This window comes from Octodon degus, unplaced genomic scaffold, assembly GCF_000260255.1.
Source record: "Octodon degus isolate 3935 unplaced genomic scaffold, OctDeg1.0 scaffold00232, whole genome shotgun sequence".
NCBI classification, from domain to species: Eukaryota; Metazoa; Chordata; class Mammalia; order Rodentia; family Octodontidae; genus Octodon; species Octodon degus.
Window position 1 is genome coordinate 2,309,989 of NW_004524808.1, and position 25,681 is coordinate 2,335,669.

Consider the following 25,681-nt stretch of genomic DNA (forward strand, 5'->3'; position numbering starts at 1 on the left):
ATTGCCATATTGATTTGCATGCAAAAAGGAGACCTGCTAAAATTAAAGACCGGAAGCTAAATTAAACTAAATTTATTGTCTAGGTGCAAAACGGGGGAACTGTTGGGGGAGGGGGTGAGTCAGGTCAGGGCGCCTGGGGCAGAGCAGATGAGAAGCTCTAAAGCTTCAGGAGGTCACAACTTTGCGAGCGATCTTTTTGCCTTTGTAGTTTCATAATGTGGGGAGGGGGACGTGTTCAGGGAAAAGTTATAAAAAGGCACTATTGCAGTTAAGGTGCCAGAGTCTTTTCCAAGCTAATAGTAACTGCGATGGGGAGGGGAGGTTTATAGGGGTCTTCCTGCACCATTTCCGGCACTCCCCACCCCCCATTCCTATTGTTCTGCTGGGGCATTTGCAGTCGTGCCAGGGACACCAAAAACTAGCCTCTGAAGAGTTAAAAAAAAAAAAAAAAGCCCTTCCCCCTTCCCGCCTAGCTCTCCCCATCCCCCCTCGCGAAGCGTTAGACCTTTGGAGAGAGCGTGAGTGTGGAGGGCGCGCTTCGTGCGCGCAGTGGACCGGTCGGGACCGGTGGGGCTGCGGGGGAGTTCCTCTCCGGACGCTGCGGTCGCGGGCTCTGCTGGACGGCAATCGCTTCGGAGGCCGCCTGCTCCAGATGGCCTAGGTTGGAGGGGTAGGGTAGGGTGGAGAGGGAAAAGTCCGCGGTGGCCCCTGGCTGGTTGTGCTGGCAGGTCCCCTTCCCCGGAGGGGTTAGAAGGCTCCCTGGAACCTGGAGGAAGGGACGCTTGCTAACTTGGCCGGCTCGCCTAGGCTGTGAAAGTTTAAAAAAAGAGAAAGCCACTTGCGGAGGGCTGGCCCGGGGCCAGGGGCCGCCGAGCCTCGGGGGCGTGTTCGGCTGGCGAGCTGGGTGAGCCACCCGCCGCTGCTTGCTGTTGCGCCGCGGGGCCATTTCGCACATCCGGAGCTTCGGCGTCCGGCCGGACGAATGGTCGCGGACTGGGAAGCCCGCAGGGCGGCCGAGTGTCCTGTGCCCCTGCCTGTCCCCACCGAGCCGCGCTGGCGTTGGAACCTGCTGCAGGCGTCGTCGGGTGTAGGTAGTTCCTGGGGCATCTGAAAGCCCGGAGAGCATCAAGGAATTGAGGATCGCGTGGGGAAGGGATGTCGGGCCCTTGAGGCCCGTCGCCTAGCGCTTTGGGGAGGAAAGATTGGGAAAAGGAAAGACGCCCCACCCCCAACTTGCCTAAGGGTTTGGCGCTTTGTGGGATCACTAGAGGATCCAATAGGGCCTGACATATTCCAAGCTAGCTCTCCAAATTCCCTGCTCTCTCACCACTTATGGTCCCTGGGGCTTTTCCTTTAAACCCTAGGAGACTCAGGCGTAGGAGTTCTTCCAAAGGGCTTTTGCTCTGTCTAGATAATTTGATTTGTTGCTTTATGTGGCAAACCCAGTGCCTACTACCAGTAGTCAGCACTTTTCCAGGCATCCCAGAGGGGCCGACCCACCTACCCTGAGGAAGGGAAAGCAGTGTCCCGTTGGGCCTTCGCCTCGCACCAGGCCATTTCAGTGTAGGGACTAGGTTTGTAGGATGTAGGGAGAAATTGGGAAACACTTTTCAGTGGACCCAGAGATGACTGGATGTAGGAGAAACTTGGGCTCCTTGGGCTCACTTTTTAACTCTGCTTGGGTACGCGAGCCCTGAGAACCTTTCCAAACTTCTTGGAGGAGACAGTATATGAAAGCAGGGATTTCACATGGCGCAATTAGAACAGTAATTGGCTCCTCTCCGCAACTCCAGGACTGAGTTTGACCGTGGCCCATTTTTTACTAGCTGTGTGACCTTGGGGGCAAGTTATTTATGGCCTCTGAGCCTCAGTAAGTTTCTTCATTTGTAAGACTGGGAATAATTATCCACCTTTAGGATCAAAGAAGAATGCTGGGCACATAGTAGGCCCCAAGGATTAATAATTGCTTGGAATGACTGGTTCTGTTCCTATAGGTTGCTGTTCTCTTCCGGCTGCCCCAGACCCCCCTGAGACCAGCCAGGCCAGTGTCCAGCGACAGAGGATGCAGGCTAAAGGTCCCCTCCTACAGTATTCCTCTGGGTCCCTCTGTGTGGGTTCCTCTTTCCCTTTGTTACAGTTCTTTGCATTCTCCCTTTTAAAGGATTCCATATGAAAGGACTTGTGCTTTTTTTTTTTTTTTTTCTCCTAAGTAGGATCATTATATGGTTAAGAATTGATTCCAGAACCAGTATAGGTGCTCCTTGGCAAGTCTTCCCGTCATTATTTCAGGGGAAGGGACAGGAGCAGCTAGACCAGCTTGGAAGGGGTGAGAGGGGTGGCCTGCTGCAGAGGCCAGAGGTGCTGTGGTTTGTTTGATAGGGATTAAGTCCGGATGTTATGAGGACTCAGTGTGGTTTTCAATAAAGTCTGCCAGGGATTGCTTCTTTTATATCGATATGTATTTAAAAAAATTACTAGCATGAGAAGAAAACCAGAGCTGTATGGATCCAGGCCGGTAGTAAGCTACTGTGATCAGGTTTCGTACTCGACTCCCAAAGGGGAAGTCAGCGTTTGATTGAAGCTACACTTGGTTCTTGACTCTCAGGGGATGCCTGCTCTGAAACAGGAGCCCTCCCTCCCTTTCTCTCCCCCTCCCCCCTCTTTTTTCCCTTCTTCCCCTAAAAGCCTTTGTGCTGAAAGAGCTTCAGTAGGCACGAATCCCTGGTCCCTCTAAGGCATGCCTTCCAGCCTTTGCTGACATTGTTTTGTGAGCAGTGGGTTTTACCAGACCAGCAGTTTCGCCCCCATTTTAGCTCACTATTTTAGAGATAGTGTACGGACAGGATGCACCTAACTGCCAGGACTGCCACAGTGTAGCCCAGCCAGGCCTGGAATCTAAAGAAGCCTTAACCTTTGCCCTGGGAGCCCTGGGGGGGCGGGGGGGGGGAGATGGGGAGATGGGGAGCTCGAGGACCCGAGGATTGTTCTGGAGGGTCTGTTTGTTTTCTCCAGCCCAAGAGGCTGAGGGTGGAGTCTGGCAAGCTAGAGAAGTATGCTCCAGCTATGGGGCTGATTTAAAACTTGGTTTAATTGGAGAAACTCCTAGGCATTTCACAGTTATGTACAAATGCAAACTTGAAATAGCTCAAGGCCTACGTCATTTAGGAAAGAATAAATGAAGTACAGAAATGTCCAAACTATGTAAATCCTAGAGTTGTCTGCCCTCCCATAAACACATGACAAGTGCCAAGGCATTTCCAGTCAAAACACCCATGGACCCAGCAGCCTCTATCCTTTGTATTTATTATTTTATTAACAGCATTTTACACAGCATTTAACAAGCACAGCCTGCCTGCTTTGCACCGCGGCTCTCGGCGGACTGGGGATGGAAAATGGGTGGGGGTGGGGAGAGGTGGTCTCTAGAAGCTCCTAGTTGGAGAAATCTCTCCAGATGGTTAAGGGGGTTTATTACTCTTAGCCAGAGAGAAGGCAAAACCCTTTTGCGTCCCAGGAGGAAAGTTAAAAGTTGCGCCACCACAGCGTATCTGGTCTCACCTTCAGTTCCAGAAGGGACAACAGGACTCCATTTCAGGCCAGTCTGCCCATTGGTTATTGATGATTTTTCAGAGTATTTGTCTGCTATCATTATGCCATATCCTACTGGAAAGTTTATAACGAAAAGTAATGCTTTTCTTAAGTCATAAAATGAGCCTTGTATGATTATTTAATTAAAATCTATTTAAGGACCGATTAGGCGTGTAATTTGCACTAATAATGACGATTATGGAAATGTTCAACTTAACCAAAAATCATAAAGGAGACATTTTGATCAGTGGGGCGGCCAGTAAGTATTCAGTGAGTTGGGCAATTTCTGAAAGACCAGAAGCTGTCCTAGGTGGGGCCCCCCCCGCACAAAGCGCCGCTGGCTTCCCTGTCCAGACTCTAGCCTGGCCAAGACAGGGCAACTCCGGCTTGGCCAGCTGAGTGTCCTGGGAATCAGAGCAACCTCTCTTCCCATCACGCTTCCGCGGGCTACCAAAAGGCACAGACTCTGGGAGAGCACTGCTAGACCACAGAGAAATCTGCGAAATGGCGGTGCTCTTTGGCTTTAACATGCAGCACTGACAAACGCATGCTTCCTTGGCTGGCCTTGGCTGGAGCCCGGAGGGGTGGAGGGAGAGGGGGTCCCTTGTTCCGGAGAAACCTGCCAGCTGCTGGGCTTGGTGCGAAGGCTAAGGCAGACACAATGGTGCTGTTGTTGGTTTGATCTCTAACTGTGGATTGTTAGTCTGGCTTTAACTATGTGGTAAGGGGGGAATGTGAAGGCTGTTTACAGCGAGTGCAAATAATGTGACAGCTGTTGGCGCGCGAGCTGCGCTGCGCCTCCTCAGCACTTACACAAAGCGTGCACTATGCAGGCCCGCAGGCCTGTGCAGAGCTGCAGAGGTGGCCGCCACTTTCTGGCCAGCTTGTCCTCAGATGCGGAAGAGAGCACAAGCTCAGAAGCAGCAGCACCCGCACGCACACACCCGTCCTAGATGATGCATACCCTTGTGGCTTCACAGGCCCGGGCCAGGCAGGGTTGTATTGTCTGTTGTGGCTTAGGGAACTTGTTAGGCAGAGATGGCTGGACTTGTGAGTGTCACTTTCTGGAGGGGGTTGGCCAGGATCCATGGACCTGGGTCCTCAGCTACTTGTGACAGCGTTTGTAAGATTTGGGAAAAGAACTTCCAGCTCCCTAAGTAAGCTTATTGGAAAGAATGTGTTAATAACAAAGCTTTCTGGAGGTGGCAGAGACTCTGAAGGTCCTTGTTTCCCTCCGAAATGGTCCTCTTGTTCACACAAGTTACAGACAGCAGCCATTGTGTCTGGCTGCTGTTGCCCAAGTGGGCATGGAAGTGGGTAGGTTCAGGACCCAAAAGGAAGGTGTCTTTCTGGGGAATGGGTACAGGTTGACTTTCAGTGACTCTCGTCCTTTAGCCTTCCCGCTTTCCACAGTGCATTTGCCTTCAGCGGCAGGATGCAAAAATACAATCCCAAGGCCTGCCAGCCGTGCCACCTCCTCTGTGGGCACCAACTCAGTGCCCACTGCCAACAAGCCTTCTCTGAGTTCTGGTCCCCCTGCCCGGCCTACAGGCAGACCCCAGGGTTGGGGAGGAGGGTTGTTGGCGGCAGCCATCACCTGCCTGGCCAGTCCTGGAGATGCATGTGGGTCTGCCCCTGGGCTGTCCCAGGCCAAACTGGGTGTAAACTTTCAGTCTCCAGGAATACTAAGATAAGAGTTTGGCCACCCCTGGGGTTTGGACCAATATTTAGGACTGACTTAATTCTACATAGAAAACAGAGCCTGGGAATAGAGCCCACAGGATACTACAAATGTAGTTCATCCCCACATCTACCCTCCGAGTTTTAGTGTGGACTTCTGAATCTAGACAGTTCCCTGTGGAGAGCTGGGAGATGCTTCTGGAGTGATACATGAACTTCGGTGCCAGTTCTATAAATTGGTCTCTTTTTATGACGTGTGCCATTTTCTGTAGGAATGTTGCTTGCAGAACGAGTTTCGCCTTGGAGGAAAGGCGGAAAGATAAACAAGCCTGCAACGTCAAAACACTGGCAGTGTTTTCCTCCTTCCAGCTCTCTTAAAGCAGCCGGGCTGTATTTCCAGGACTTAGGCTCACACTTGTGAGGAGGGACTCATTTGGGTGTTTTTTTTCTTTTTTTTTTTCTAACCCCCAAGCAAATGCAAATTAGAGAAAAATAATTTTCTTTCAACGATATGCAATGTATTAGTCACTTGTTATCGTGCTCCGAGGCAGGCCTCATTTGTGCGCCTGCCAGCTCGCTCACATCTGCTCGGCCCTGTTTGGGGCATTTTAACCTTGGCGATGTCGTGTCTAGTCCCACGGATCAAGAAGGAGTAATTAAGCCTTGAACGGCTACAAAAACTCATGGGCCTCTAGAGTGTCATTGTTCCATGGATATGTTTCGGGGTGCTTTGAGTTCCAAAACTGAATGGCAGACATGGGGTTCCTATTGTCCCTTGTAAAGACAGTGGGTATCCCTCATCTCAACCTTCCAGGACTCCAAGGCTCTGCTCAGTCCATGAGGAACCCTGTTTTATGCATCTTTTATGTGATAAAAGTTCTTTTGTGGTTCCTGTGTATTCTAATGATAGCAGTTACCAGCCTTACGGTATAGCTTGCTCCTTTCTGTTGTTGGAAGGGGTGGCATTAAATGACTTTTATTCCTATAAAGCCTTGATGGAGACAGAAGACACAGATGTGAAGCATTTGTTTAGGATCTGCCTCCAGGTGGAGTAGGGACTAGACCTACAGTAGGCTGTATGAGTTTTGGAGGCCAGGAGTAAGGGGAATTCCTGACTTCCTTAGGTTTCCACTGCTGGGTGGCCTCCTATTCAGGGACATCTGTTTCCAAATTCACCTATTCCCTTCTTCTTGAATACACAGGTGGGTCCCTGACTCCTGGTATGGCCCAACTGCGGAGGGAAGTAAGAGAAACAAGACACCAGGACAGGCCATCCCAGGAGAAGGGGGCGTATACACCTGTGGTCCGTGGTCTCTGAGAGGCCAAGTGCATGCACCCCACCCTGCCAGGCCCCCTCCTCCGGTCAGTCCCAGTTAGTGTGTCCCCTCCCCGGAAGCCTCTGCAGCACCCTCCCCTCTTCACAGTTGGCTGTGCCGCAGGTTTCAGACTTTATAGAGAAGGCCTCCAGAGATGCGCCCTCCAATCTGACCAGAGGAGAGTCAGAATGCTGGTGGGAAGGGTCTGCACTGCCAATTCCTGGATGGGCCTGGCCATATTCCTCAGGTTCTCCTGGGACTCACTTTTTTTTTTTTTTTTTGTCGCAGACTTACAGGCTGGTGCAGGTTTGGTAGGAGCTCTAGAAGGAGGCCCACAGAACGGTGTACTGAGCTGCAGAGTCAGAGGGGTTAACTAGAGTCTGGGATCTCGAGGATGCCTCCTCAGGGAGAGACTTTTGGAGTTCCTGGAAGACCCAATAGGGGCACGTTCCATGTCTCTAGGGTGTGGGTGTGTGCCCGGTTCGCCTCCCACTTTGGGACCTTAGCAGAGGAGAGTCTGAGGAGTCTTGAGAAAATCCCTTTGTTGCAGACCCAGTTGCGCCCTACACTCCCTCTCCTCTGCTGTTACTGGAGGGCCAAGTTCACTATGTTCTGACCCAGGTGTTCTGGGAGGAGGTCAGGAAGGTTCTGGATGCTTGAAAAGCCAAGGCTGCTGGCTTGGAGCGTGCCAAGATATAGCACCTGGTCGGGCTTGGCGGGGTCACATCTCCCAGCCCCATGCAGTGCAGGGAAGGACCAGGCCTGCAACCTCCCTCTACCACGGAAGCCACTTGGCTCAGGTCCTGATAACTGCTTACCCCTGGCAAAGCAGGCCTGGAGGACCCGCCCACACTGCACATGTGACAAAGCTTTTCCTTCTCTTCTACCCCCACAAAGCCCTCCCCCCAACATCCTAAAATAGGAATCTCTTCCTCCCTCCCTCCCTTGCTTGACATCGGGAGCTGTGCTGCTGTGACTCAGTCTGGGTTTGCCTTCGCCCCAGGAAGGGCTGGCGCTTGCTTTGGCTTTGGTGAAATCTATAAAACTCCCGCTAAAGGCCATCACCTGCCTGAGCCCACCCTCAGGATGGAGTGGTGGCTCTGTGCAGCGACCAGGCTCAGCTTCTGGGGCTGTCCCCCAGCCCGCTCACTACCATCAGATGCTGTCTAATGAGGTGAAGCATGGCCTGCACCAGCTATTGCCAGACAAAACGCAGGTCCATAGTGCAGCTGAGTCCCTGGAAAACACAGTGCCAAATATTTACAGAGTGCGCCAAGGTTGGAGAGGTTCGGACACTTGCCCGGAGACACTGTGGGGGAGGGGGAGGCTTCCATGACCACGTTCTTCCTGCGTGTTCTGCTCAGAACCAGCCATGTAGGCAGTGAGACCTCCTCACCTGAAGAGGACCCAGCACCCTGGTGCCTGTTTGGCCATCTGAGCCAGAGGCTACTGCAAACTTCTCTAGACCTTTTGGCCACTGGTTGTATAACTGGCTGATGGGGGGTGCTAGTGAGAGAAGTTAAGAAGGAACCAAAACCAGAGATTGGTGCTCCTTGAGACTGGAAAGGAAACACACTGCCTTGGGGGTGGGGCAGTGGAAGGTGACCTGGTGCAGGAGGAGCTGGAGTGGCAGGAGGAGGACCAGGAGAGGACCACACTGCTCACTCACCCCCTTGCCCTCTGCTCCTGCTCCTTCCTTTGAACCTGCCTGCTGCTGTCCGCAGGGGAAATCTCAGCCTGGAAAGAAAGAAACAAGTGCTCTGTCCTTTCCCTCCATCCATCCATAACAGTGTCCTGATGGCCACAGCCAGTGAACTGATGGCCCTGAGTGCTGCCTGGGACCCGTGGCGGCGCCTCGGTTCTTCACAGAGGGAAGCAGTACCCCTTCTTGAGGATGGGGGTGGGAACCTCCTAACCAACTCTGACCCACCTGCAGTCAAGCTCTTCTCCCCAGGGTCAGGTCCCAGACGCAAGCACTCTAACTACAAGCTTTGGCTGTGGAGCAGATGACCTCTTCAAGTGTGCCCAGGTGACCCCAGCGCTCCCACGCCTTCAGTCACCACTGATAGGAGCCAAGACCTCGCTGTGTGCCTGCCGTGCACAAGCCAGGTCTCTCCCTGGAACTGGGTGTTGTGGCAGGCAGTGGGTGTAGTTTAGTCTTTCTTTAGGAACCGCCCCTTGCTGGTCTGGCTTCTTCATCTCTCTCCATCTCCCCATCTTGTGGCCCTTTCTCCTCTGCTGGAAGAGTCCAAACCTGATGCCAAGGTACAGCCTAGCAGCTCACACTGGGAGCAGGTTAGTGCTTGTAAAGTGCTTTTCGTGTGTGACTTCACACATCTTGGCACTTCTAGAAGCAGAGGCTGGGGGTGGGGGGTGGGCAGGAGTTGAACCTTGAGGGCAAATGCATCTCTTCCATGTAGCGGCAGGGGCCTTGAGGTGCTCTGTCTGTCATCAAAATCAGATCTTCCCACCTTTCCACCTTATCCCAAGGCCAAGGATCAGCAAAGTCAATTTTGAAGCACTTTGCTTTAGAGGTTCAAAAAAACAAAGCAAAACCCAGGGCCACAGCCATTTTAACTCTATTCCAGAAGTGCTGTCCATGTGGCCATCGTCTCCCTTTTCATCCCCCAGTGTCTCTCACTTTGCATCTCAGAGAAACCTGGTGTGGCTATGGGTGACTATAGGTGATTATAGGTGACAGGTAGTGACTATAGGTGATTATAGGTGACAGGTAATCTTTCTTTAGGAGCTGGCCTTTGCCAAAGATATCCCTGCTGGGTCTTGGGCAGCCCTTGCTTGCCACCCCGGGGAGGTGCCAGGCAGGGCCACTTCCACTCTGCTCTCTTTGGCCAGGCACCTGAAGAGTTAAAAGTCTTTAGCTTGTTGCAATGAAATTATGGTTGGCAGTGGCGCCGCTGTTTGTTCAACAGACCTCCACTTTTAAACAGTTCACAAAAAGTTCATGGGGCAGCTAGAGATTGTGTGTGTGTGTGTGTGTGTGTGTGTGTGTGTGTGTGTGTGTGTGTGTGCAGTCTTTGTACCCCTTCTGTTTCGCTTCTTTGCATTCATCCTCAGCTCCCTCCTTCCAAAACCACATGTACAGAGATGACCCTGAAACGCACTCCTGGTCTCAACCCTCCCCCGGACCCTGTGCATGGGAGAACACTGCATTCTGATGGCTGATGTCATTGATCTGCGCAGTATTAATATTGAAAAACCTGAAGGACGCGCCCTGGAGAAAACCGCGCACAGGGCTCCCGCGCACCTCCAGGTTACAGTGCCTGGGCCCTCCAGGCCAGGCTGCATTCTCTGAAGCAAACTTCTTTCCAGAGAGGGGGCCACTGGCCTTTTTGGGGAAGGGGTCAGGCATCCTGTGGGCAGTGGCAGCTGCTGCTGCTGTTGCTGATTTGTTCCTCAGTAAGGTTCCCTAAAGACCCTTCTCCAACCTGGCTGGCTGCTCAAAATGTGCAAGAGCCAACACGTTTATTCAACTTATTTATTTATTTATTTATTTACTTACTTACTTATTTAGTGGCCAACTCAGCCCGCCCCTGGGGCAGAGCTGGTGCAGCATGTGGTGCCAGGGATCGAACCTTATCCCTATGCTTGCCTAAGCTGGCACGTTAGACTACTGAGCTATCTCAATAACTCTATTTGGTTTTTTTGAGACAGGCTCTTCTTATGTAGTTCAGGCTAGCCTTGAACCCACAGCAATGCTCCTGCCTCAGCCTCCCAAGTACTGAGGTTATAGTCTTGTGTCACCATTCCTAGCAAAGCAGCTTGTCTAAAAAGGACACCACAAGGCTCTTTTCTTAGATGACAGCTTCTGTCTTCACCCTTTCTTTCCTATGGAGCTTGATTAAACCCCTTTGCTGCTGGTGGGACATCTGAGTTTCAGTGTGTGCTGAGGGGATGCCACCATGCTGTGGTTCCACTGCCCCATGACCAGGACATGCTGGCACTAGGAATGATGCTCCACTTTCTTTTTCTGTTAGGCCACCCAGAATGTCTTCCTTTTGTTGGTAGAATAGGCAGCGGTGGCTGGGAAGGGCACACACTATGGAATGCGCCGTGTTCTGCCCAGAACTGGTGGTGTGGCCTTCCCCACTTGCTTTGTATATTTGCAGGACCAAATAGAAAACCCCTAATTCCCCTTACCTGCCAGGCTTCCCCAACACCCGAGTTGGAGTTGTGGCTAGCATCTTGGAAAAAGGGCTGGTATGCTGGAAGAAAAAGACTTCCTAGGGAAATAGCATCCCAGGAACCCCCCTCCCCCGTGCTGCCTCTTGGGATTTCTGTCTCATCCTCTGGCCCTTCTTTCCTTCCCAGCTCCATTGTTGAGTTCTAACTATACTTGGTGTGTTGGTGTGTGTGGATTTTGATTAACAAACAGACGATGGTCTGTGGGGGGGCCGGTGCTGGTGGACAAAGACCTAGTTAGGGACAAAGACACACAGAGGGATGGCCTGGCTGTGGATTCTGGCGAGGCCATACCCTGACCCACAGTCACTGGCAGAAGAGTCCCCAGACCTGTTTCTTCCAACCAACCGACCTGGCAGTCTGTTCCTCCCTGTGCTGAAGTGTAAAAGCAAGCATTTGCATATTTTCTCCTGCTAACAAAGGAAATGTGTCGACTTAGGGAACATTTGGGCTTTCGGAAACTGTGTGGGTGGGTGTGTGAGGGAGGAGAAAGAAAAGTTCCCCTGATGCTCTGCACACCAATTATTTCACACGCAGGTTTGGGTCCAGTGGAAAACTGCCATGGCCGGCCCTGGACAAGGGAAACTGAGATGTGTTTGTGAGCAGGGAATTGCCGAGGGCCATCGGTCCCAGGCATTAAAGGCTCCCCTACTTATTAACCCAGCATTTAACAGCAGGATATGGGCTGAAGCGCAGTCAAAAGAAACGGCTCAACCTCCAAAGAGCAATTAAAATCCTGCACGAGGATAAATCACGCGCCGTGATAATCCTGTTAATAAAATGCAGCTTGTCCTGACCCTTCACTCATGCAGCAAACTAGAATGTGATGTGGGTGGGGGCAGTGGGCAGAGAAGGTAAGGGGGGAGGTGGTCTGGGCCCCTCTGCCTCACAGCCTCCCCCTCCCAGGAGGTGGAAAACGGGTGGCGTTTCCCCACTCCCTGAGTGAGTGAGGACAGACAGACCGATGGTCACTCGAGCCCATCAGCCTGGGCTGCAAAGACTCGTGCTCTCGCTAATGATTTCTTGTCCCCAGCGAACAAGCATCATTGACTTACTCAGCTTCCTCCCTCTGCAGCTCCCCGGCAAAACCACCCAGGCAAAACCACCCGGGTTAGGTGCTTAGTCTAATCTAGGGCTCTTGGGTGGGGCAGCTGAGCTGCCCACCGACTCTTTCACCCCCAATCTGTAAGTTGCATACTCAGCAGCTTTAGAAGTTCAGCCTTAGAAAGGAACCAGAACCCTGCCTGTGGCCAGCTCCTCACTGTTGTGCCTTTCACCTTCAGAGGGACTTTTTCCTTTGGCCATCACACACTTCTGGTGCAAGATGTGTATGGTGCCTGGCACAGGGCCACATGTTTCACTTTAAAGTCCTCTGCCTCCTGCCAGGGAAGCAGCATGGTCTCCCCACCACCACCACCCCACCCCTGTCCGCTTGGGTCAGGTGGGTCCTTAACTTCATGGACATCTGTACACCATCAAGCGCAGCCCCATCCTGTAGGAACTGCCTCAGAAGAAGCCTTCTCTAGTTCCCCGTTTGGCTGTCTTTTCCTCAACCACCTGGGATTTTGTTTTTCTTCTTATTACACAGACTAGACGCTTGAAGCAAAGCTGCCATCCAAGAGGACGACATGCTTTCAGCAACCCCCCTGTATGGGAACGTTCACAGCTGGATGAACAGCGAGAGGGTCCGCATGTGTGGGACAAGTGAAGACAGGTGAGTGTGGGCCCGCACTGAAGCCCTCCTAACCCTCTCACAGCGAGGGGACCCCAAAGGGCTGAGGGGGGATCTCCCACCCAGCTGCCTTTGATTTACAGTTTGAACAGGCAACCTGCCTCAGCGAAGCACTGCCGCCCTTTAAAAGATTAGCCCCTAAAGCGGCCTTTCAGTGCACTTTCGTCCTTAATTTATTATTTCATATTTATGAAGGAGAATTAATCCCAGTCTATATGCTGCTTTAACTCTAAATGTCAAGAGTGTGGGCCCAGGTGGATCAGCATTCCATGTGCTTTTAAAACAAATAGTTTGCTCAGTAATGAACAGGGAGGTGGCCGCCCTTGCTTCGAGTTGGAGCCCCAGGGCTCGGGTTACCCTCTGCTGCTTGCCTCGTTGGGGCCATTGTCCCCAGCTCGAGCTGCCAGCTGTGTTTTGGTTCCCAACTAGTCGTTTGGAGTGAGTAGTGGTAACTAAGCAGTAGGTGATTGAAGTTGTTCTTTGGGGTAATGATGGAAGTTTTCCTCTGCTGCTTGTGAACAGTTTTGTCCTGGAGACTTGAATGTTGGCGCTGAGCACTTTCTTTATCGATGCTTTCTGATAACAAGTCCTAGGCAGCTGCAGCAGCCTATCCCAGATGTGGGCTTTCACCGTGGGATAGCTGACATTCATACGATGTTTGTGTGCATGACCACATCGTTTTGATGTAAGCAGTCACAGAACTTCATTATCGCCACAGAGACCACTTTCATCAGACATTGTTCCTAATTTTGTTTTGGGAAAAATTCGAAACATTTGCCCTGTGGCTGGGCATAGTGGTTTATGACTATAAGCCTATAATCCCAGCACTCGGGAGGCTGAGGCAGGAAGCTCACCAAGTTGAAGTACATACTGAGACCCTATCTCAAAAAACAACAAACAACCTGCCCTGGTGACCCCCATAGAAAGAGGTTGATGAAAAAAAAAATAAAAAATTAAAAAGAAAAAGAAAAGAAAGAGGTTGATGAAGTGGGCCAAGCCATACTCTCCAACCTCCCAGCAAGACCCTCATCTTTGGCCTCCTGGGCAGCCAGTACTAGTAGGCTAGGACAGGGCTTGGCCTTTCTAGAGAAGAAGATCGTGTGGGAGAAACAGTTGTGCTTAGTTTCTGGATTACCCACCTCGGGGGCATCCCCTACCAACTGGTGCGATGTGCACCACCTTGTCTTCGTGTCCCCATACGTGATCCTGCCTTTCTCATTTGTTTCACTGGGGTGAACTGAGTCACCTTTTAGGAACAGTTTTCAAAATGGGTCTTGGGGGAAGGGTTAAGGCCTCAGAGACGAGTTTGGTAGAGACTGGTCTGGTCTAGGGAGATCTATGAAAGGTGGGTTCAGAAAGAAGTGTTCTCACTGGACACAGTGGCTCACTCCTGTAATCCCAGCACTTGGAAGGCAGAGGAGGGAGGATTGCCACAGGCTCAAAGCCAACCTAGGCTGCACCATGAGTTCAAGGCCAGCCTGAACTACATAGCTAGACCCTGCCCCCCCCCCAAAAAAAAAAACAAACCAAAAAACAAATGGGTGTTCTCATGAAGTTGATATGTCCTTTTAAATAGGAAAATTCCTGTAAATGATGGTGACGCTTCAAAAGCCAGACTGGAACTGAGGGAAGAGAATCCCTTGAACCACAACGTGGTAAGAGATTAATGACTTCTGTGGACTCTGGCATCAGGGTGTCTGTGATCTGTAATCAATTGTGCATTAATTGGCTCATGGAGGGGCTCAAGGCCAGCTGAGCAGACAGCCTCTGGCATAGGACAGGGCCCCACCCAGGCACTTCTGGTGATTTTGGTGGTGCATTCATTTTGATATGCTCCGTCCCATAATGGGTCCCATGCCCTACTGACTGGTGGGATGTGTACGTCCTTGTCTTCAGCGAGCTACACGCCACATCAGTGCTCCCAGCTGGGTACTCCCCAGAGCCCCTTAGAGTTTACCATTCCAGCAGAACATGAAACCCAGGCTGTCTGTTCAGGCACCAGGGACACAAAGTCAAAAGGCACAACCACAGTTTGACCCCTGGCCTCTATTGATTTAGAAACGAGACAGCTAAAGTTCTTCATTCCCGTTGTCCCGCTGAAGATTGTTTCTTGTCCTGTTAAATGATGCCTTCCCGCGTCCTCCAGGACAAATGAAGCGAACACACCTACTCCTTGAACCGTAACGGGGCTCAGAGGCTTAGTGTGAGTCCTGTAGTCTATGAGGGGATGCAAAAAATTGCAGTTGGTGTCTCTCAGATGCAGCAAAGAATTTTTGCTGAAAAGGTGAAGTTTTCAGAGTTCGTAGGTGACTGGATTAATGCTTGGGCCTCCGGTCCAAAGGGATCGACATTTTGCTTGCTTCCCGAGAACCAGTTGGACAAGGGCAGGAAGGCAGGCTGCGGAGGGTTTGGAAAAGCAGGAGGGGGCAGTGCTCTGATGGGGCTTATGCTGCTTCTTTGATGAGTACCCCAAGTAACACTTGTGTTGTCCTTTTCCAAAGGTGGACACGAGTACTGCCCATCGCATCGATGGCCTGGCGGCGCTGAGCATGGACCGCTCGGGCCTCATCCGCGAAGGACTCCGGGTCCCAGGAAACATCGTCTATTCCAGCTTGTGTGGACTGGGCTCAGAGAAGAGTCGGGAGGCTGCCACGAGCACTCTTGGTGGCCTTGGCTTCTCTTCTGAAAGAAACCCAGAGATGCAGTTCAAACCAACAACTACGCCTGAGACAGTGGAGGCTTCTGCTGTCTCTGGAAAACCCCCAAATGGCTTTAGTGCTATATACAAAACACCGCCTGGAATACAAAAAAGTGCTGTGGCTGCAGCAGAAACCCTGGGCTTGGACAGGCCTGCCAGCGACAAACAGAGCCCTCTCAACATCAATGGTGCTAGTTACCTGCGGCTGCCCTGGGTCAATCCTTACATGGAGGGGGCCACGCCAGCCATCTATCCTTTCCTCGACTCGCCAAATAAGTATTCACTGAACATGTACAAGGCCTTGCTACCTCAGCAGTCCTACAGCTTGGCCCAGCCACTGTATTCTCCAGTCTGCACCAATGGGGAACGCTTCCTCTACTTGCCGCCCCCTCACTATGTCAGTCCCCACATCCCATCATCCCTGGCTTCACCCATGAGGCTCTCAACGCCTTCTGCCTCCCCAGCCATACCACCTCTCGTCCACTGTGCAGACAAAAGCCTCCCGTGGAAGATGGGTGTCAGCCCTGGGAACCCGGTCGACTCCCACACCTATCCCCACATCCAGAACAGTAAACAGCCCAGGGTGCCCTCTGCCAAGGCAGTCTCCAGTGGCCTGCCCGGGGACACAGCTCTCCTGTTGCCCCCCTCACCTCGCCCCTCACCCCGTGTCCACCTTCCTACCCAGCCCACTGCAGACACATACTCTGAGTTCCACAAGCACTATGCCAGAATCTCTACGTCCCCCTCGGTCACCCTGTCAAAGCCGTACATGACAGTCAGCAGTGAGTTCCCAGTGGCCAGGCTTTCCAATGGCAAGTATTCCAAAGGTGCTGAAGGGGGAGAAAGTACCCAGCCAGTGCCTGGGCACCCCCGGAAGGCAGCAGTTCAAGACAGAAAAGATGGGGGTTCGCCGCCTCTGTTGGAGAAGCAGCCTGCTACCAAAGACGTCACAGATAAGCCACTAGACTTGTCTTCTAAAGTGGTGGACGTAGATGCTTCCAAAGCTGACCACATGAAAAAGATGGCGCCCACAGTCCTGGTGCACAGCCGGGCTGGCGGTGGCTTAGTGCTCTCTGGAAGTGAGATTCCAAAAGAAACATTATCTCCTCCAGGAAATGGCTGTACTATCTATAGATCTGAAATCATTAGCACTGCTCCCTCATCCTGGGTGGTGCCCGGGCCAAGTCCCAATGAAGAGAACAATGGCAAAAGCATGTCCCTGAAAAACAAGGCGCTGGACTGGGCCATCCCGCAGCAGCGGAGTTCCTCATGTCCCCGCATGGGTGGCACAGATGCTGTGATCACTAATGTTTCAGGGTCGGTGTCAAGTGCAGGCCGCCCTGCCTCCGCATCACCAGCCCCCAATGCCAACACAGATGGAACCAAGACAAACAGGAGCTCTGTGGACACCACACCATCCGTTATTCAGCACGTGGGCCAGCCCCCAACCACACCTGCCAAGCACAGTGGCAGTACCAGCACCAAGGGCACCAAAGCCAGCAACCCAGAACTGAGTTTCAAAGCAAACGAGAATGGCCTCCCGCCAAGTTCAATATTTCTATCTCCAAATGAGGCATTCAGGTCCCCACCAATTCCCTACCCCAGGAGTTACCTCCCTTACCCAGCGCCCGAAGGTATCGCTATAAGTCCCCTCTCTTTACATGGGAAAGGACCTGTCTACCCTCACCCGGTGTTGTTACCCAATGGCAGTCTGTTTCCTGGGCACCTTGCCCCAAAGCCCGGCCTACCCTATGGGCTGCCCACAGGCCGGCCAGAGTTTGTGACCTACCAAGATGCCCTGGGCTTGGGCATGGTGCATCCCATGTTGATTCCACACACGCCCCTAGAGATCACTAAAGAGGAGAAACCAGAGCGGAGGTCCCGGTCTCATGAGAGAGCCCGCTATGATGACCCAGCCCTCCGTAGTCGGTTTTCTGAGATGCTGGAAGCCAGCAGTACCAAGTTACACCCAGAAGTTCCTGCTGACAAAAACCTGAAGCCGAACCCCAGCTGGAATCAAGGGAAGGCTGTTGCTAAAAGTGACAAGCTTGTCTACGTAGACCTTCTCCGAGAAGAATCTGATAATAAAACTGAGGCTGGCGGCGTGTCCAAAGCCAGCTTCCCCACGGAGAGCGTGGCCCAGAATGCCGAGCCTACCAAGCCCCCAACAGACCCCACCTTGCAGCCGCACCGCGACTTCATCACTTTGCGGGAGGAGTTGGGGCGCATCAGTGACTTCCACGAGGCTTATGCTTTTAAACAGCCTTCAGGCCAACCAGTGTTCAGCTCGAGCAAGGACAGTGTCCCAGCAGGAACCAACAAAGAGAACCTAGGGGTGTCAGTGGCAACTCCTTTCCTGGAGCAAACTGTGGGGAGCGATGGCCCCGCTGGAACTTTTGGTAAAACCCAAGAGGATCCCAAACCATTTTGCGTGGGCGGTGCCCCGCCAAATGTGGATGTCACCCCCACCTATACCAAAGATGGAGCCGATGAGGCCGAATCAAATGATGGCAAAGTTCTGAAACCGAAGCCGTCTAAGCTGGCAAAGCGAATCGCCAACTCAGCGGGTTATGTCGGTGACCGGTTCAAGTGTGTCACTACGGAACTGTACGCAGATTCCAGTCAGCTCAGCCGGGAGCAGCGCGCACTGCAGGTGAGCCCCCTACCAGAACTTCAGGGCCCTTTGGGGTGGTCAGCTTTGTAATGTGCACGGGGTGGGGGGCAGGGCACCAGGCAGATTTGGTTAATGACACTTATGGTAACTTGAGTGTATGAAATGTGCTCAGTGAGGGGACTTGAGTGGTAGCTCGTAAATGGATACTTTTTGTGTCTGGCTACTTTTTAAAAGTTATTGTGTAGATTGTAAGAACTCCACTGGAATGCTGATAAGTTGTAATTGTTATGAAGGCTGTCTAAAGACTGCATGACATTTACCTATCAATTGCTTTGATTTCTCTGCCTGTAAGATAACAAGTATATATAAGTACTGCTTAGGATGTCTTACTTGGTATTTGGTGGAGATGTGTAGCAGCAGTGTGTCTGGGAATCGCGATTTTTTTCACCAAAAAGAAAGCAAAAAGTTGCTTAAAGGGATAGCGTATGTATTTAATTTGCTAGTGAATTATGATAGATGTTGTATAGGAATTTCCTTAAGATATTTTACTTTTAATTAAAAGATGAATAAAGCCAAATTGTTTTGCAATGTTAAGAAAAAAATTGGTTTATGCTTATAAAAATGGATGAAGTTATCTAAATGATCCATTGAGTGCCCATTTTAATTACATAGATGGAAGGATTACAAGAGGACAGTATTTTATGTCTACCCGCTGCTTACTGTGAGGTCAGTTCTTCAAATTTTTATTACTAGAATCTTACATAAACCTTTTGAGTTAAATTTCATTTCCAAATATACAAAGGGAAGTTGTGGGCCATGGTCGTCTTTATTCATTGTGCATTTTGTTTCTCTTCTGTTGTGTTTTTCTTTTGTTTTCTTTGCATTGTGTTCTTGTTTTGTTTTATTTACCTTCAAAAGAGAATGTCTGTCTTTATGCAACAGTGTATGTATGGCTATACATACACAGCACATCTGTATCTATATTCTACAACTTTACGGATAAAGAATGTGTGGCTACTTCCATATAGTAGATACTCTTACATTTTATCTGTTAAACTTTAAAATATCTGAGTTGTATCTCATAAATTGTGGTTGGTTTTGGGCAAACTTTTCTTTGAAGCTACTTTCCTTTAGTGTAAGGCCCATGAAATAGCTTTTATGGTAAGGTGTTGTTTTTTTCTTTTCCGTCTCCGTTCTCTTTCTAGCGTGCAATGATGCGCTTCTCAGAGTTGGAGATGAAAGAGAGAGAAGGTGTCCACCCAGCAACCAAAGACTCCGAGGTTTGCAAATTCAACCCAGCCAACCCAGCCGACTGGGAAAGGTTGAAAGGAAATCAGGACAAAAAGCCAAAGTCGGTCGCCCTGGAGGAGGCCATTGCTGACCAGAATGACAGTGAGAGATGTAAGTAACCCCAGCAGCTGGCTTGCCGTGCCTAGCAGCAAGGTTGGGACCACCCTGTCCTTACTCAGCGCCCAGGGTGGCGAACAGAAATAGGTTGGGAATGATGGCCTAAGGTCCAGTTGGCTGCTCCTGCCCGTGGGGAGAGGAGGGTGGGACTGACTCTCCTGACCATCATGCCAGATGGAAGTGGGCATCTGTGAAAGGGCTTTCCGTGGACACAGCTCCTTTTGTAAAGAGGCACTAGTCCCTGCCTAGTCACTGGGGCAGAGGCGTGGAGTGGGCTGCATGTGGGAGTGGTGGTCCTTGCCAGCTGTCCCCACAGTGGCACCCTGGTAGGGATGGAGAGTACCTGTTTTACTGACATGAGATGAAGGATGGTGAAGGTGTACTTGTCTCAGTGGTGTCTAGCTCATTTGCCGTGCTTGGGAGTTGGCAGCAGAATCCAAGAAAGACGGCTTCTTTCCTGCCTTCCTCAGGACACTGCGGTTCCCACAGCAGGTTCCCCCCTCCCCGGAGCTTGAGTTTGGGAGCAGGAGGATGTGTTGTGGGTCAGCGATGGGAGAAGGCTTCACTCTTCATTCCTCAGAAACTTCACTGGTAAAGGTGAACTCTGGTGGTGGGTGAGCACGGAGGAGGGCGGTTGCCAGACCCTCCAAGACATGTGGGCCTGTGCCGTTGGCTCTCATAGCTTGGCGCACCAGCACAGTGCTGGGTGCCTAGGGGCTCTGGGGAGGAGGTGCGGTCAGGCTGGCTGTCCGTCCCTGGCTCCCCAGAACATACCCTCCCTCCCTGCAGCCCATCTGGAGCTGAACCCGACTGTTTTATTGTGAGACCTGAAGAAGGTCACTTGTACTGCTAGTAGATGCGGGCTTACCCAAGTGGCAAGGACTCTGATGGACCTTACACGCCACCTCACAGCATGGATTCTGGGCAGAGTGGTCTAATGACCAAAGTGGGGATCAGAGCTTTTTTCATGCTTGATTCCCACACAGATGTAACTGGTTTTGGTGTGTTTTTTATTTTGTTTTGTTTTTTTCCTTCAGAGAGACTAGAGAAGTAGGCAAGGTGGCATTTTTCTGTGTGGGGTAGGAGTGGGAACTTGGCCACCCTCGAGGCTTCTGGACCTTTCTGTACTTCTTGAGTAGCATGGCCAGACCCAAGGCAGCTGCTGTCCTTGCTTTCACATCTGGGTGGTTTCACCCCTGTCTGCTTCCCACAGATGTTTGTGGCCTTTTGCTCTTGCCTGCTGCGCCCAGAGGAACTGGGTTTGCCTTGGCAGTAGAGCCCAAATGGTGCCCAAAGGCCTCAGCACGTCTCTGCAACCCTCTGAACCTCAGACAATGGGCTCTTTTCCTGGAGCACCTTGGGCAGGGCTCGGTGGTCACCTGAGGCAGAGAATAGAGTAAGGGCTGCTGGACATAAGGAGTCCAGTTTTGAAGGACCCTCTGGGGCTTCAGGGTTTGTGGTTGATCAAGAGCTGTACCCTAAGGGAGCTGTTGTCTTTACTGCTGCCACTGCGACATTATCTAGGGGACAGCAGTTGTTCGATCTGTGTGGCTGCAGAGGAGCCAGGTCCTCCTGGCCATCAGGACTCAGCTCTGCCTGAGTCTCTTTGGGTTTCTTCACAGGTGTCGTGGTGGGCTAGGGGGGCTGTCAAGCTCTGTGCCCACGCGAGCTGGGGCGGGCGGGGGCGCAGTGAGGGTGCTTTTCTTGCACAGGTAGCTCCTGTCTTGACTGGAAGCACCTGGGGCTTAGGATACGGCAGGTGCCTGTAGATGGGAAGCAGGGCTTGGCTAAGCAGCGGGAGCATGGCCGCGAGTACCATGGCTCAAGTTCTCAGTACTCCTCTCTGCAGTGTGGGTGGTCGAGTCATGGGTCCCTTGTGGAAAGAGAGCAGTGAGTCAGGAGGCACCATACCCATGAGAGTTCACTGGTGGGAGCCATAGGCAGCAGTTTGAAGGTGGGAAGGACCAAGGAGGTATTGGCCCTTTCTTCCTGGAACATGTGAGACCATAAGTGTCTCTGGCCAGACACTCTGCCCAGCTCGCTCCTAGAACCTGCTTGGTGATTTCTAAGCGGGAGCTGGAGGAAGAGCACTCACACGCTTTGGAAGCCGCTTCGAGTTTGGAGTAGAGAGATGCCAGGGCCTCCGCTACAGAGGTCTGGAGTCTCACAGGCAGAGCTACCTGCAGAGGGAATTGATATCTTGGGGATTGGTTCTCAAAAGTCTCAGTCAGCCTAGCATGGTGGGATACAACCCAAGTCCCGGCCACTATGGAAGCTGAGGCAGGAGGCTCACAAGACAAGCCTGGGCAACTTAGCTAGACCCTGTCTCAAAATTTAAAAAGTAGAAGGGGTTGGGGGTGTGACTCAGTGGTAGGACCCTTGCCTACTTGTGTGTATCAAGGCCTTGGGTTCAATCCCCAGCCACCCCCACCCCCACCCCCCGCAATAGTCTCAAATCTCCCCCATCTTGTTTAGGGCTCACTGGGCATGGCTGCAGTAGTGGTGAAGTTGCTTTGTTGCCACGGCGACTTATAAATGTTGCCACGGTGATGCTTCTATGAGGCGGTGCAATGGCACAACCATGATAAATTATGGGATGTTTTGCTGCAGGGAGCAACTGTTAAACCACCAACAATACAGCCACATCCATATCTGCCTAGATGGTGTGACCAAAGGCACGGGGGCTCCAAGTTTAGAAGGACTGAGTGGTGTAACAGCAGTGATGGAGCATCCTGGTCAGGAGTCCTGTCTGTCTCTCTCGGGTCGGCGAACTGTAAACTTATTTCACTGTTGGGAATTTGGCAAGAGAGACTGAGATTGCCCTTTCCTTTGCTCTAGAGGGTACCCTGTGGGTTGTGGATGGACTAGCCTTATGCAGGAGGTCCAAGTGTGCAGGCGGCCATATGTGTCTTGGGCAGTTAGGGTGGGCATTCTTCAGGATTGTTACTACCTTGTGAAAAATCACCCTAGTGTATGGCCTTGAGAGACTTAGAACTTTTACCCAGCGAGATGGGAGGGGGGAGGCCGCACTTGGTTTGAGAAGAATGGAGGAGAAAGCAGCTACAACACGGGGAGGGGGACACAGATTGCCTTCAGTGAACCCCACATTGAGCAGTGGAGGGTTCCTGATCATAGCTCAAGCACAGGCCTTGGTTTCTGGAGTCCCTTGGTGAGTCTGCAGGGACTGGCTGCGGGACAGCAAGAGAATGCTCCTCATCCTGACCTGCCAGGATCCCCGTGAATGGGGAAGCAGGCAGTGCAATGAACTGGAGCCCTTCCCCACCCCACATAGAAATCCCCAAAGGACACAGAGCAAGACCACTACCCTTGTCTCCTCGGGATTCAGGGGGGAGCAGGGAACTGGGTCCCCCTAAGTCACCTGCTGACGCCAGCCAGTGAAATAAGTGACCTCAGGTTGGCCAGGTAGTTTTGTGTAGGTAGAAGACAGTGGCAGCTGTGGTGAAAGGTCGGGTCGGCGAACTGTAAACTTATTTCACTGTTGGGAATTTGGCAAGAGAGACTGAGAACTTAGGGGGAAAAGCTCCCAGAGAAAGATACTTCTGCGAAAGGTGAGACTTGGAAATGCAGGTGGCTGCATGAGACTTGGGGTTCAAGTGTAAGCTGAGGAAGTGGAACGTAAAATGCTCCACGTCTAGAGTTATTGGGGTGGAGTGGGCAGGCAGTGCGTCCTGGCTGGGTCCCACACTGGCTAGGCTGCTGCCTAGTGACCCTGGAGGGTATTGTGACATTACCCAGTCAGCTCTCCCTGGAAGACACCTGGCTTGAACCATTTTCTTTGTGAAAGGGTAGAGGGGAAAGACTACACTTTTAAAAGTTTAAAGTACTGGAGGTACAGCTGGGTGTGGTGGAGCACCTCTATGATCCCAGTAGTCTGGGAGGCTAAGGGGGGAAGATGATGCCATGTTTGAGCCGATCCCGGGTGACTTAGCAACTTGTGACCTTGTCTCAAAATAAATAATACAAAAGAGGCAGCAGTGTGGCTCAGTGCAGAGGCCCTGGACCTGATACCCCCAAACACAAATATAGGTGCTGGATTCCAGCTCATCTGAGTATCAGAGTGCCTTGCATAAGTCATTTCTCTGGCCCTCCTCTTTTCCTGTCCCGCCTAGGCAGAACACTGGCGCCCACCCTCAACAGCTGCACACGATAGTCCCTTTTTACAGCCCAAGGGGCCAAAGTGGTTAAGAGGGTCATGGCAGCATGAGGAGACCCCACAGCCATCGTCCCCTGCCAAGCCAAGCACAGTTATCCTGTCTGCAGCCATGGGAGCTGAGACCAGAGGTCTGGGCGGCCAGCCTGTCTTCTGGCTGCTGTCCATCTTTGTAGTCAAGCTGTGCCGGGACAGGAGGCTTGACTGGGCCATATCCTGGGGTCAGCAGTACTTGTGAAGACCTGCAGTGGTTCTTTATTACCTGGAGGGCCTGGCTGCTGTATCCCCAGCTCCCCTCCCCCATCCATAAGGTACACCCCCGAAGGGAGGCACTTCTGGTCCTCTGTCAGAGGAGATGCAGCCCCACGTGTACCACCTTGGGGCTCCTTTGAAGAGGAGGTTGCCTGGGTCCTTTTGCCATTGAGAGCACAGGCGAGTCGAGGCCAAGGTGAAGCTTGCCTTGCAGCTGATGGCTGTTGAAGGCTCGAAATGCCCTCACCTCAGAGAAGCCAATGAGGTGCAGCCAGGCTGGTGGGAAGTAGGAGTGGTATTTGAAACGGGCCAAGGAAGGGAAGGATGAGATCAGCCTGTGGGGCGTGTGCTTATCATTTCATCTAGAAATTGACTTCTGTAGCTCAGCTCAGTGCTGCCAAGACACTAGACTCACACCCTTGGGAATGTACAGGGTCATTTCGGTGGGCCCAGGACAGACGCCTTAACCTTACAGCAGTCATTGTGTGTTAGCGTTTGTATTTGATTGTGTATTGGAAAATGCAGTAGCGGAGCAGTCACAGTCAATGAGCTATTTCTTGGGCTTGAGCAGAAGAAGGTGGCATTGGGCTGGGATGGTTGAAGGGAAAGTCCCCCTCCCCCAGCTGGATGATACTAGGCCAAGTATGGGGAGCAGAAGTGACAAAAGGGCTGGAATGAGCAGTTTTGCAAGTACTGGCCTGGCTGGAAAAGATATATAGGATTAGAAAAATGATGGAAATTGTTTTAGATGCTTGTGTGAGGAGGGAGGACTGCCTAGTAGGATAACCGAAATGTCCCGGGGGGCCCCTAACTTAGGACGGGAAGTGGGAGCAGCCCCTTGATTCAGGCACCTGCATTTCCTTCTTCAACAACCAACTCAAGCCCTGGCAGCCGCTCTGAGCTTGAGACTGAGCGTGAGCTGGGAGCCCCTGCCCTAGCTGGACAGGCCCCTCCCAGCTTCTTCCTGCCATCCAGAACCTAGACTTGCTTTGGTCCTCAGCACTGTTTCTCTGGTCCCTCTTCGTCATCATCTCTCCTGCTGACCCAAATGAGCGTTGTTGCCATCCCTTCTGCAGATGGCATTTTAAGGGGACTCTTTGGTCTCTTTATTCCTTCCATGTATTTCCAAATGGCAAACATTCCTAAGGATTTCTGGACCACCCCAACCGGGTTGGTCTTGCTGCTAAGAGGCAAGAGTGCTTTCAAGGACTGAGAACAGAGCTCAGTGGCAGTGTGCTTGCCTAACATGTGGGAAGCCCTGTCCTGCTTCCCAGGGCGCCATGCTTCCAAAGAGAAAGACCCCTGTCTCTGGAGAAGAGTCTGTCCTGGGCATAGCTGTCCCACCTGCCCCTGTAATATGCCTTCTCCTTGGCACCTTGGACCTTCAGTCCTGCATTCTTGTCTCTCTTCCCTGTAGGCGAGTACAGTGCTGGAAACAAACATGATCCCTTTGAAGCCCCAGAGGAGAAAGATCTTCCTGTGGAGAAGTACTTCGTGGAGAGGCCGCCTGTGAGCGAGCCGCCCGCCGAGCAGGAGGCAGCTGCAGACCTGCCGCACAGCCCTACTCTCCGGCTGGACAGGAAGCGCAAAGTCTCAGGTGACAGCAGTCACACTGAGACTACTGTGGAAGAACTGCCAGAAGACCCTCTGCTGAAAGCCAAACGAAGACGTGTCTCTAAAGGTGAGCCTGGCCGGCTTCAGCTGCCTGCTCGGGAGGCCTGTGCATGTGGGCCTGGCAGACAGACAGGTGTGGATGTGCAGCACGCTGCCCTATAGACAGGCTGGGGAGGGTGCAGCGGGGCACAGTAGACAGAGCTTTGCCATTCCCACGCACCCCTCCCCCCAGCTTCGGGAAGCTGCTCTCGCCTCCCTCTCCCCAAAGCTGGATGTAGGCACCCAGGCCCAGAGATGGCCAAAGACAAACAGGTGACCTGCGCCAGCAGAGACAGCGACCGCACACCCCTTCCTTCCCCCTCCCCATTAGTGATGTGTAAGACAGTTTGTTCTCCCCCCCCCAGGGGGCTTT

At 52.1% G+C, this 25,681-nt stretch overlaps 1 protein-coding gene across 11 annotated transcripts in view; it reads left to right on the forward strand.

Annotated features, from left to right (window-relative positions):
* Bcor (BCL6 corepressor) overlaps window positions 1–25,681 on the forward strand; it is a 125,777-nt gene that overhangs the window by 88,670 nt on the left and 11,426 nt on the right. For 7 of the 11 annotated variants that reach the window (XM_023705888.1, XM_023705884.1, XM_023705885.1 and 4 more), the window contains exons 2-7: window positions 12,370–12,495; window positions 14,090–14,168; window positions 15,015–17,864; window positions 18,498–18,551; window positions 19,031–19,226; window positions 25,073–25,336. In XM_023705888.1, the coding sequence (XP_023561656.1) occupies window positions 12,410–12,495; window positions 14,090–14,168; window positions 15,015–17,864; window positions 18,498–18,551; window positions 19,031–19,226; window positions 25,073–25,336 (3,529 nt within the window). In that variant the 5' untranslated portion in view covers window positions 12,370–12,409. Of the gene's footprint in view, window positions 1–8,588; window positions 8,611–12,369; window positions 12,496–14,089; window positions 14,169–15,014; window positions 17,865–18,497; window positions 18,552–19,030; window positions 19,227–25,072; window positions 25,337–25,681 lie in introns of those variants that run through there. The other 4 variants (XM_023705890.1, XM_004645587.2, XM_004645590.2 and 1 more) reach the window with 2 other exon arrangements.